The 13,265-nt window shown below is 39.1% G+C and overlaps 1 protein-coding gene across 5 annotated transcripts in view; it reads right to left on the bottom strand.

Moving 5' to 3' along the window:
- The window catches only part of SH3D19 (SH3 domain containing 19), an 82,160-nt gene that overhangs the window by 19,819 nt on the left and 49,076 nt on the right, over positions 1 to 13,265 (bottom strand). For 4 of the 5 annotated variants that reach the window (XM_063421751.1, XM_063421754.1, XM_063421753.1 and 1 more), the window contains 2 exons: positions 12,251 to 13,252; positions 1,349 to 1,456 (listed from right to left, as the gene is read on the bottom strand). In XM_063421751.1, coding sequence (XP_063277821.1) covers positions 1,349 to 1,456; positions 12,251 to 13,252 — 1,110 coding nt within the window. The remainder of the gene's footprint in view (positions 1 to 1,348; positions 1,457 to 12,250; positions 13,253 to 13,265) is intronic. The other variant, XM_063421752.1, reaches the window with a different exon arrangement.

The following is a 13,265-nucleotide window of genomic DNA, read 5'->3' as shown; positions in this document are numbered from 1 at the left end:
CAAGTTCAAAAGGGAATCCATCTCCAGGAAAAAAAAAAAAAAGAAAAGAAAAGAAAGAAAAAAAGTCAGGCAGTTTTTTGGCTTTTGGTTTCATTTTATTTTTAATTGTAATTAAAATTTCCTTTATAGAGAAGATTTATGTCATAGTTTCTTTACAGTAGTTCATAAATATATTCTTACAATTGAAAAAAACTTTTCTCTTTAATCTGGTATTAACAGAAAGACTTTTCCTTCTCTGCATTTTTAATCATTTCCACTGCATTTCTCACATATGCAGGAGAAAAAAAAATTCAGTATTTTAACAGTGGGTTGGTGATGGGGGAGATTGGAAATAGTAAGTGAAACTCTTAGGAGAAATACCACCTGGACATACAGTTACTACAAATTGACTATACACCTACTAAATGTGGCAAAATATGATTTTGAAACATGAGTTTTAAGAGCTATCTTTTGACATTTTTCTCTAAGCTCTAAGGATCAAAGATAAGGCCAAACAGAATTTTGCAAGTATACACTCCAGCATACAAAGACCAACACAAAGACCTTGTGGCTCTGATAAATTTCCACTCTGAAACACTGTCAGTGTCATTTGTAAAGCTGTACAGGATTAGAGATGGCAGGCTTTAGGAACACAGTAACTCTCACAAAACTACAGTCAAGACCCTGACATAAAACTGAACACATAGGTTTTTGCATTCCAGTTCTCACATGCCCTTTTTTATTCCCTCAAACTGCTACCTAAACATTCTTGCTTAAATGGCCACAGATTTCAAAACTAGCAAGGATAAAGGGAACTTTCTGATTTAAATGAAAACTATGAAAACTATGCCAAACATCCCAAACAAGCTGTATTTGAAGGAAAGTTTAATACATCAATATTTTTCTTTTGACAAGGAAGCTTGGGAGAAGCACTAAACCTCTGCTACGGTCAGGACCAAAGTCAGTTTGGCCAAAGGTTCAGCTCCAGAATATGGTTTAGCAGACAGAACAAGCTTGCTTCTGCTGCAAGGATCTCCTGCAAGTCCTCCTTTCCAGCCTTTAGATCTGCCCCTTACATACAGTTTCACCTCTGATACGCATCAGCTCTATCAGGTTTGAGAGACATCAAACTCAAGCGAGGGAGCCCCAAAGAGGCAGCTGGGCAGTAGGGAAAGTGGAACAGGACACTCCTCTACCTCTCCCTCCCACCACAGCCCTTAGCTTGGCTCCTCTGTCTTGTCAAACTGTACCACAGGATTCCTTTGGCAGCTGTTATTAGCTACTAAACAGCAAAACAATTACTAAATGTTAAGTCCCAATTGAAATGTTTTTCTAATACATTTCTCAGACAATTGAGAGAAGAACTCACATTTCCCGGGTTTTGCTGGGATTCGGATCACAGTGGGTTTTCGTGCTAAAGCTGGTTGAGCCGTCTGTTCCTTGGCAGGTTCATTTTTGGTAAGGAACTGAAACGGATCTAAAAAGAAGAAAAAACCCAACATCTTTAATACTTACTTGTTGCACACAAATCTTACCAAATATTGCTTTCATTACTATGGATATTTATATTTCACACCCAACACAGTAATAAAAAAAGGCTCAGGCTCATGCAATTAGCTACCCAGCTCTTTGTAAATAACAGGTCTTCTTTGTACATGTGCTTTCATAGTTGACTTAACATAAACATGCTTCAGATACTTTCTGGGATTATATGAGCCACCAAACAAGAGGAACTGCATTGCTTGGTAATAGGGACCTGAAATCAGAATGGGTTTAGGGAAATGTTTACAAAGCACTTGATCTAATGCACTGACATAGCTGTGAACACATTCACTGGAAAGTTTTAATCAATACAATCTTGCCAAAGCTATACAATCAGCACTGCAGCAGACAAAACACCTACTGAAATATACAAAACATTTAAATACTACTGATTACAAAACATCCTTGCTGTAGAACAACTAATTATTTTGAAGATTCTATGTAATTTTGTTGATTATAAACCTGGTGACATGGAAGGAACTGGTTCAGACCAAGGTCTGGGAGTTATGCCTGAGCTCTGACCCTGCCTATATCAGTCATTCATTCCTCTACACGCCTGCCCAAGCATTCCACTGGTAAGACAGGAGCAATGTTTCCCATACTCCATTACCTTAAACACTGGTCTCTTATTAACAGGCAAGAGAACACAGGCACATGTAGAAGGCAGCTGTAAAAATACTAGTACATGAATAAAGATCAAATTAATGTGTTCTTTCTCAAGTACACCTTCACGTCAAAGAGCAATACTTCTCTCTTAACAACTGCTGCTTCTTCCTCTGACATTATCAAATTCTACAGTAAAATGGCACTGCTTAGCAGTATCATAAAAGTGTACAGTAGAAACTGGAGAAGGACTCTAGGTGATAAATCTGAAACATATTCATAGCCACAACATCCGAGTCTGATCTCTTCTGCTAGCCTTTTCAGATGTGTAGCTCAATGAGTAATTATTTATGGAGTGTCATAGTCTAAGAGAGGAAGTATGCAGGGCATCTCTTTGAATTCCTCATGACTTTAATAAAACCATACCCCTTCCCAAAACTACTGCCACACTTCCTGACAAAATCGAAAAAAATCTGTATTTGATAATATGATTTCTTATTGACAATTTTGAACAATCCAATCCAATCCAATCCAAGCAAGACACTATATATCCGTGTCTGGCGGTTCACATAAGATTTAAGAAAGTCCAGAAATGCAGTATTTATTTACGAACAACCTCATGCCCTCCTGCATGCACACAACTTGGTGGCCACAGCTCCCCCTTGCCAGTGCATCTGCTATCAGCCCCCTCTGGCAGTGCCCTCAGCTCCTGCTGCCAGAGTGCAGCTGTCACAACAGCAGGGACAACGTGCCACAGGGCCCACGCATGGTTCACCCTGCTCAGATGCCCACCTCCCACTGGCCCCTTGCTTAAGGCTTTCTTCACAGGCAGATCCATCCCGTACGGGTGTGCTGTGTGGATTTGTGCCATGGTCTCTCTCAAAGCCAACTAGCCTACAGGTCCTCCGAAAACCCACCTGGTACCTTCAGATCACATTTTATTCAGGAATCCAGCAAATAAATTCCTTATGTCAGGCTGTTTGTACAACACCTGTGAGTGTACACTTCAGGTACAAAGGATCGTAGAAGGTCAACAATTTGTCTACAGATAAAGGTATATAAGCTACAGTTAAAAATAAACTCTGTTACCATCTAGACAAAAGATGGCTCCATCACATTGCACCTAAAGATTGCCAGTGCATCCAGAAATTCGGTAGGCAACCCACAATGCTTTAGAATATAAGGATGAACATTTTGTTCAAGTTATGGACTAGCACATAAGGGTAGGGAGTTTAGGTCTCTTCAACGAAAGCCACATCACAGCAAGAGTTTTTGGTAGAGGACTTGAAAACACAGACCACAAGTGGGGTGGAAGCATTCTGGAAGTACAGTCATTACAAGAAATCAAAATCCCACCATTGGAGCAAGCCTGCAATATTCTTTTACTCCATCTGCTAGCTACAATGCTAACCCTTGAATTGCATTAAAAAACCCTGAAGATTTATCAAACCATAACTTTTGTGCTGGTGTTCAGAGTGACTTTAAGTGCATCTGAAAAAAAAAACCCTGAAACTGGGCTTTGTTCTCCTTTTTAGTTATCTGGCAACTGTACGTCAGACTTGAGAAGTGACCTTGGTGAGACAGCAAGGCCTCAAAGCTGCATTTGCCTATTGGGAAGCTGGAGACACAGCACGAGCAGAGGAAAGGTGAGCAGGGCTAAGTCATGGGCTCCTTGACACAGCATGACCATAAGGAGCACTCTGGCACACATAGCATCTCTCAGGGTAAGGTTCTGTAGAGGTGAAGGAAGTTCTCCATGAAAAACGAGTAAACAATTTTCCAAAGCCTCCATCTTATGTAAATAAAGACATTGAGAGACCAAGTGTAAATGTTCTGAATACCCCAAACATTCACAGCTCTGTAGTCTTGTAAATTTAAAGATTTTAAATTGTAAAAAATTGCTTTTTGTCAGCTGTTAATCACTGCTATGCATAGAAATAGTTTTCTTGACCATTCAGCAGCTGGCAGAGGTCTCTACATCAATACATTTGACAATTTTTAAGTCTGAGAAAAGCAATTTCTAAGGCTGAGAAAACCATTTGATGAACGTTCATTTTCCACTCATTATCTTATGTTCAATTATACTGTTGTCACCTCATAATTAGTTTAAAACTCATTACCTTGTTTGTGTTATTCCATTCCCCAGTGCTGGGCTTGCAGCAGAAATTGGCTGAGAAAACGACTGTGCTGCTTTGTGCAATGGGACTGACAACATATCAAATTTTTATGTTGTTTAACAACAATTGGGCATCATATAAGCATAATTCATGGAGGTGTGAAAATAGAATTGTTAATGTACTCATTTAAAGCTTCTCAGCTCAAGGAAATTAATCTGCAAGTAATTTTTCGTAAGACACAGCAACAGACTTCTACTGATTTTTTTTATTAAAGTTTTACAACAACGCTTACAGTCTGTGGCTTCCTTAGTCTCATTTTTCTAGAGCTTCTGTTTCAAAGGGTTATGTGATAACATACACTACTATGCTTGTTTGCAGGAAAGACAAATGCAAGCCATGTATTCAAATAAACCACACAATCTCCTTTCTTTTAGCAGTTTTGGAGAAACAACCTTTTACCCCCCCGTGACATACACCACTTTTGTTTAAAATTAAAAATGAGGTTACAGAAGAAGCAGTAGGTTTTGCCCATGCAAGAAGGACAGATGGGTATCTTCCTGAAATATTTATTTGTAGTCTTTAAGTGAGAGGTAGCAAGATGATAATAGATACCTCAGCAGCAATAAGGGGAATCTCCAAACAAATAGTAGGTGGAAAGCTAAAAGCCCAGATAGTACTATCTGTTGTGAAGATGCTCAGTCCTGCAAGAAGTATGCAATACATGTGAGAACAATGGAGTACAAAGGTGTGGATGCTGATATTACTTGTCACTACAGAAGTATGAAACTATGTCTATTTTCAAGGTTTAATTTAAAAACCTAAATCAGTTGCTAAAGGCAAAACTCCTACATTCCCTTCACACAGAACAGGATTGTTACCAGAGTCTTCCAGGAACAGAGAACAGGAACAGATCTCATCAACAAATGATTTTACTAAAACCTAGCCCTGTGAAAGCACTCTGGTGTTTATAGAAGCACAATCAACCCATACTTGGGGGAAGATTCTCAACAAGTCCCTCCTAGTAATATAGCCAGAGATTCAATGGAAACCTGACAGGTAACACCTCAAAGAATGGGGCTCATGCTCAAGAGACACTGTGAAATGTCACAATCAAAAGTCTGGTGTTCTTCAGACATTTTAAATCTTAACCTATTTACAATGACAAAGAGATGTATTAGACAGGTATGGTATCTCAATTCCAGCATCAGTGATTTTACCAATCTGCTTTTCCACAGTATTTTTCATCAAGAAAATTAACAATTAACTTCCCCGTTTCCCTGTTTCAGAAATGGATTCCTGACACATAGAAATTATTAATATGGACTACACTATCTTTCACAAAATATGCAATTTGCAGCTCCCTCTGCATGTAACATTGTCATATATGGTCATGACTGTAACTTTAAAGAGACTGGAAAATTAAAAAACAAAAGAGAGAGGGAGAGACAATGGGACAAAGGTTCTTTCAGCATCTGATCTGTACATAACTTGAAAGTAAGTGATACTCAGGGTTCTTGGTATTCCCTTAATGCTAGGTGACTAAACCAGCTCATTCAAACAAAAGGAATGCAGTATCATTTGGGAGGAGACCTAGTACTGCTTCAGACTTAAAACTGGAGGAGAGGCAAGCAAATCTGCTTTGTAGAAGAAGCCTAGCCATCAGTGTGACAAAAGTGCACAAATACAAAGAATATTATATGGACTTTTGTATTCTCTGTGAAGTACAGAAGTAGTTTGCCAAGCCATGCTACAGAAGATATGACTTAAATGTACTTGTTGAAAATGCAAGCTGTCCTTAACTGAGCAATGAAATCTCATCCATGTAGTCAGAAAGCTGGAAGGCAGATAAAATAAAAGCTACTACTAGAATAGCAAAACTTCTTGGACTTTTGTAACACTTAATAGCAATAAAAGCATTCATGAGGTAGAAAATGACACACACAGTACTTGTACAAATAGAGAGATACAGATAGAGCTTTTCTGAGCTTTTTTTTTGAGTGCTTCTCTCTCAAAGTGTGGGAATGCCCACACTTTGCACCTGTGTGTACCTAAAAGCATCATTCATCTGGACTACTAAAGATGATGGAAAATACACTGCCTTTGGCACAAAAATACCGTGCGTACCAGCACAAGCTATTACAGGAGAGTTTGGAGGCTACTCCTCTATCAGGTTTGCTAGTTGAAGTAAGACTAGGATAGCTCAGATTGCAAGAGCCTTCAGAAGCCCTCTGATCAAACCTCCTGCCCAGAAAAGGTCAGCTGTGAGGGCACGTTGCTAGAAATTGGTTGTATAACCTGGTCTGACTTCAAAAATTAGATGCCAGAGGGTATTTGGACATACAATGGGTGACCAAGAAAATACATCCCCGAATTACCCTGAAGATTAAGAAACATGGCCTTGTCCATTCTTGCCAGCTGAATGAATGATTTTTTATTACTAAGAGATTGAAGTGCCGCAAAACAGGCAAGGTGAAAATTTCCAAAGCAGGTAATGGAAAGCAGTCGGATGTACAAAATCTTTGTTATTGAAAATGTGAAGGACAAGGTAATTTATAACGTTGTTTAAAACACCTATCCACATTCTTGCAATAATGTCACATGCTTTTAGCAAAAAAAGAGGGGAGTTTTAATAAACATTTTCTTTTAAATAAGCATTTTGTTCTTTGACAAACTTTGTGAACAAAGGACATCTGCATTTAAAATATTGTAAAATAAACAGATCTAATTATCAGAGAAGACATCTTATTAAGAACATTATAACTTGTGTGCTACTTCATGGCATCTATAGACTTGGAATTCAAATGGAATTAATTTGCATTTGGCAACTTAAAGGATGACTCATGTATTACATAGCTATGACTTAAAAACCTTATTTGTTTCCTAAGCCTAGACATAAGGCCCTCTCCAGGCTAACTTTCACAGTCTTTGAAGGTTCCAATTTATATTCATTAAGCAAGCACCAGTAGTGACTGAAGAGTTAATGGAGGCTTGTTTATCACTTTTCCTGGAGACTTGCAACCTTGCAGCAGAACCAACAGGACACAGCACAGCCCCCAGTCTCCAATAGCAGCATGTCCTCAGGTAAAACTGTTTTTACAGTGTTGTACACCAAAGAGCAGATTAAAATGGATGACACAGCTCATTCTTTTCTGGGGTGGTAATTGTCAGTAACTAAAAAAGGAGACAGGTGCCTTGAAAATAACCACAGTAAGAGTCATCAGAAACACAGCCGAACCTTAAGAAAAGCTGCATTATTTTGATGATATGTCTGGACTAATCTACCAGTTAGAACGATTTCCTTTTTTTTCTTGCTTTCTTTTTCTTTCTTTTTTTTTTTTCTTTTCTTTTCCATCCCAAGGAAGCAATTAAAATCAAGCAGCTGGGCAATATCCCCACAGCAGACAAATTTCGTTATTTGGAGTTATTCAAGCAGCAGTTTTTCAGAATTGTCTATAATGTCACACAAATACCACCATTCATGCCACAAGAAGCAACAAGACATATAAATGGACAGCAGCATTGCTTTGGGTGGATTTTTTTCTCAGCAGAAGGAAATGAATCTTTATAATATGATAAAGTAGTTAGACAGACAGATAGATAAGACAATTAAGGGATGCAGTAGTCATACTATAGTTCGACCTGAACGTAATGAAGATATCAAAATGTGAGCAGTCTCCTGCTGGTAGGGTAAGGCACCCTCTGAACTGCTTTTCAAAGCATCTGGTTTAAATTGAGTTCGGCTATGTCAGGCACAGAGCAATCAGTGAATTATATGCTGCTTCAAAGAGAAGGAAGAAGAGAGAAGGAAGAAGAGAGAAGGAAGAAGAGAGAAGGAAGGAAAGCTCCCCACATGATAAAAGGAATAAAAACATAGCAGCAATATCACCTCCAAGTTTTAATTTAAATGTGTGCTCTAAATGCACCATTACCTGATCTTCTTCGCCCAAAACATACATTCTCATAACACTTAGCAAGCAGGCACACTAGATGCTTTGACATAGCAACTAATACAAATTACAGATAAAACCACAGATCTTCTGAAGCTGTAAAATTTACAGTTAAACCTGCACTAGGATTTAATTTCCAAGCCTTTGTTAACATGGATATGTGAGAATTGAGCCCACCTGATAGATTACCAAAACTTTTAACTGCCAGGAACTGTACAAGTCCCTGCTATCAGCCATAAGAGAAATTCAAAAGTAACCCAGATGATACAAAATATCAAACTATCATCAAAGCATTAGAACCAAAAGATGTAGAGTCCCAAACATATGCCTTCACATTCTGAATGATTGACTAAACCAGAAGTAATTTCATTAGGAAATTACTTTGAACATTAGCCTTTGAGTCCAAAATTATGGCACATAAAACTGTTTTGGCTGATGACAAAGCAGGTCTACAGATTTGTCTTTCCTGACTTCTCCTTCCTGGCACTTCCCTTGGGCCAGCCCCATGAGTTGGCTGCAAGATTCTGTCACAATTCACCTCTGAATTTTGCAGCTTCCAAAGTTCCCATAGACTTCAACTCTCTGAGGGGATGCTGAAAGCTTTTAAAAAAAATCTCAGAATCTATTTGCACCAGAATGATTTCCATCTCCACACAGGTTGGAGAAGGATAAAATTATTGATGTTTCGATACGGGTAAATTCACTCAACTAACAGCTGTGCTGCTGGAAATGCTGTCAAATACTGACAAAACTCACAGGATTGCTGGAGGTAAACTTGACTCATTCAGCTAGTTTTCGTAGTTGAACTTCCAGTTAAACACTGGCATTTAGACTGGGAAACTAAACTGTTTTGTTGCCAACACTGTTGATCTTAGCACACATACAATATTCAAGTATCTTTCACTTACTGTGGAGCTGGTAGCCTTCTGTTAGAGGAAGCTGATGTCTTACATTAGTCAACTAAATTGCTGTGGAGACTCTGAACTTTGTTTCACCTGTTTCACCTTTTCATTCATATGCTCACTTCAACTTCTGCCTTCTGCACCCTCCTTATCATCCACTGAACACTTCCTCTTCCTCCTTTCACAGCAGGAGTCAGCAGCACCAGGGATTGATCCCTCCAGTTCTGTTTACATTGGCCTAATGCACCTGTGCTGTACCAGACAAAATGAAACTCTGGTAACACTGCAATATGTGATGTAATGCTGCTCTTTGACAAACAAGCTGTTGGTGCTTGGTTTCCAATGCCACTGCATAAAAGCCTTCCTAGGGTTGCCATAACAACAAGCAGAGTACTGTCATTTTGCTAAGTAATGACAATGACAAATACGTAAGAAATGCAAAGGTCTGGGGAACTGGGAGCAAGATTAGAGCTTCTCTTCCTGCCTTCACAAAACATTTTACCATGGATTCATCTTGCAAATCCTAAGCTGTTCCTATGGGAATTTGAGAAATAGCTAGTGTTAGTGTTCTATGTTGCCTCATTTTCAGAGAGCCAGTGTTGTTCTTGTGTATGCTCTGTCAAGACATTGCACAGTATTAGTTATCCAGGGCACAGGATATGATCTCGAGCTCCAAAATGCCAGCAAAAATCTGGAATTAGTTTTAATTTTACAGTGTAATAAAGTGGTAATGCTGCCATACCTTTTTCTATTTAGTAGGTAGGAAGTGATTGCAACACAGATGACATTTTATTGAATTAAAATCACAGGCAGGTGACTTAAGAAGTCAGGAAACTATTATATGAATAATTCCTCTGTTAACCATGAGGATGGAAAGCATTTTCTTCTTAATTAAATGAAGAATAACACCTAGGACACCAACCAGAAAGAGTAATGACAGCACTCTTACCATCTCATCATGAAAGCTGTTTTTTTCAGATGATTTTCATTTGTGATCACTCAGCCTCTGATTTAGAAGCAGAATTAACGTTATATATTTTCTCTAGGTTGGGGGCAGGTCTGTCTTTTAGTGTAAATAGTGAAAACATGACTTTTCCTTTTTATGCATTTACAAAATGTGAATATTCTTTATTCTTGCCTACTACTTAGAACAGGTACATTTTCCTTCCATTTGTTACATTTATTAATCAAAATAAGATGACTGAAACTACAAAAGTTTTACCCTAAATGGCTTTTCTTTTTAAACCATCCACATGTACAGTGTCTATTCCATGACTCCAGTTTCCAGACACAATCATCATGCCTCTGTTTCCACCTAGACACCATCAGCCAAACATTTCCTTGACATAAGTACAAAACACCTCTCCAGTCACCCTGTACTCCAGCCTCCTTTCAGTTTTAGTGACATTTTTGCAGTGTTCCTGGAATCTGTCAGCCCAAGAAAAAACAGACTTGTATCCATGTTGAAATAATCACCTCTCCTGCAGGATCTTTGATTGCCTTATTTTTGTTGCTTTCATAAGCTCTTCTGAGAACTATATGTTTGTACATACCAATCTTAAAAATCTGAAACTTTTAGGGAACTTTCTACAATCTGCCTTGGGGCTTTTATGATAATACAGAGGAGAAACATTAACAAACTGGAACTTCATCTGACAATATAATTCACGAACTGAGAAGAAATTGCATTTGTTAACAATCATTAATATTGATTTACCATGACAACTACACAGCACCTACACTTCTCTTTTGTGAATGTTAAGACAATAAATGATGTGGGGTGGGTTAACTCCGGCTGGATGTCAGGTATGCCCCAAAGCTACTCTATAACTCCACTCCTCCAATGAACAGGAAGAGAAAATGTAACAAAATGCTCCTGGGTTGAGGTAAGAGCAGGGAGAGACCACTCACCAGCTGCCATCATGGCAAAATAGATTTGACTTGGGGAAACATTACTTGACTTTATTACCAGTCAAATCAGAAAAGGGTAATGAGAAATAAATCCAAATCTTAACAACACATACTCCCACCCCTCCCTTCTTTCCACTCTCAACTTCACTTGCAGTTTTCTCACCTCCTCCCTGAAGCAGCACAGTGAGATGAAAATGGGCTGTGGTCAATTCATCATACATTGTCTCTGCTGCTCCTTCTTCTTCAGGGGAGGAATTCCCACACTCTTCCCCCTACTTCAGCATGGGATCCCTCCCACCCTGTTGGACATGGGGGAAGCTTCTGGCAGCTTCTCAGAAAAGCCATCCCTGTTAGCCCTCCCAAAACCAAACCCTGGTCACACAAACCAATAGATGAGGTTAAAAAAAAGTAATTGAAAGTCACAGCCAGTTCGTTAAAGGAGCATTTTGTATGACACACCCTCTGCTTTAAAACAGAACTCTCCCTACATTGTAATGGGGCTGGTGAACTAAACCAGACATATTGAATATTAAGAGGGCAAAATCTATTGCTATAAAATGTAATGACAATCCAACACCCACTCGTGTCTTAAACTACCTAAAACAGCACTAAAAAAAATTGACCCTAAGTACCTAACAGTATTAAACAAGGTTTATGAAAGGAATGTAGTTCTAGTAATTGACCTGTCCACATGAAATAGTTATTTTCATTTATTAAAAAAACCCTGAAACTGTGTTACAAGAATGCAGTCACATGACAAGATAGAAGGACAGGATAGAGAAAATAAGTAGGCATTGATGAGATGGACAGGCCGTCTCAGTATGTTTGATCATGAGTGTTCCTATATGCCATAAACACTGCTCCTTCTTCAGATGACTAGGTTTGCAGTACAGACCTTAAGGCACTCAAATAAATCAGTCACATTAGATGCTGAGAGATAAGCTGTCCCAAGTTCCCCAGAGAGAACTATGGCACATACTGGAGGTGACATCTGGCATATAAGATCAAGTCTTCTATCATTATTTAAGTAATCACATAATATATCCAGCAGACAAGTTTTGAGATTTATACAGCCTTGAAACCTCCTGAGTCTCAAAATCCATGTAATTTCATAGTGATCTTGACATAACAGCAAACCAGAAGTTTCTTACACACACATAAACCTCAACAAGACAGGTAAATGTAACTCACACAAGATACACCTGCAAAGAATAACCAAAGTGACAGTTTAAAAACATTTTCTTCTTACCTGCTGCTGCTGCTTCAGAACTGATGTTATCTTTAACTACACAAGCTGGACTTAGGGGCAAAACATCATCATCAAAACTGATCAGATCTCCTTCCACATCTAGTTTATTTTGTAAAGCAGGTGCTGAGGAGTTGGCTGCAGGCGACAATTCCCCCAGAGACTTCAAGACGTTTTCTTGGGCAGATACAGAAGGCCGTGGAGGAGCAGCAACCGGTTTTAGTGGGGCCAAAGAAAGAGCAAGATTCTCTGAGTAACATGACTTTTTAGGAACAAGAGGCCTTGGAGCAGGAACAGGAAATCTCTTTTGTCCATTGCTGTTCTCTGCAACTGATCCACTCCTTGCATCAAGAAAATCACTACTGCTACTTTTAACAAGGCCAGGTTTTGGCTTCTTTGGCAATTCCGGTTTGGTTACAACACTGCTCTCATCTATTTCAGGCTGAGGCTGCAACTCCTTGGAAGGTGTTGATTTGCTTTCAGTCCATGCATCCCGTTCTTCTGAAATTCTGCCTACCCCTGGCTTTGGAGCAATCACTGGCTTCTTTGTAGTAACACATCTTGGGACAAATGAACGAGGGGCAATTTCCGGCTTTTTTGATAATTCTGAGGTATCAGTAGTGCCTTGGGATTCAAAAACTTTGATCCTTGAAACAATACTATTTTGGCTCCTTTCTGTACTCATGCTGTCCATTGCCAAGTGATTGTCTAGTAAGCTGTCTTCATCTAGAAGAGGCGACTGCTGAATTGGACGTGGCTGCTGTTTTGCAGAAGACTGGTTCACTTCATCTCCACTGTCTATCTTACTTTCAGTACTTTTGACCACAGGTCTGAGATTGCTTCTTGACCTTGGCTTTGGCACAGGACATATCACAGCATTGGGATTTTCTTGGCACCTCTGACCTTCAGGATTTTCAAAGTGTATTAAAGGATTCTCATTTTCTGCAGGAGACTTACTCAGAAGAGATGCAGGAGGCCTAGGAGGTTTAAGAGGACTCTGCCCTGCTAACAGAAAATA

The sequence above is a fragment of the Prinia subflava genome, chromosome Z (assembly GCF_021018805.1).
Source record: "Prinia subflava isolate CZ2003 ecotype Zambia chromosome Z, Cam_Psub_1.2, whole genome shotgun sequence".
NCBI lineage: Eukaryota > Metazoa > Chordata > Aves > Passeriformes > Cisticolidae > Prinia > Prinia subflava.
This window is presented reverse-complemented; position numbering and strand designations above follow the sequence as displayed.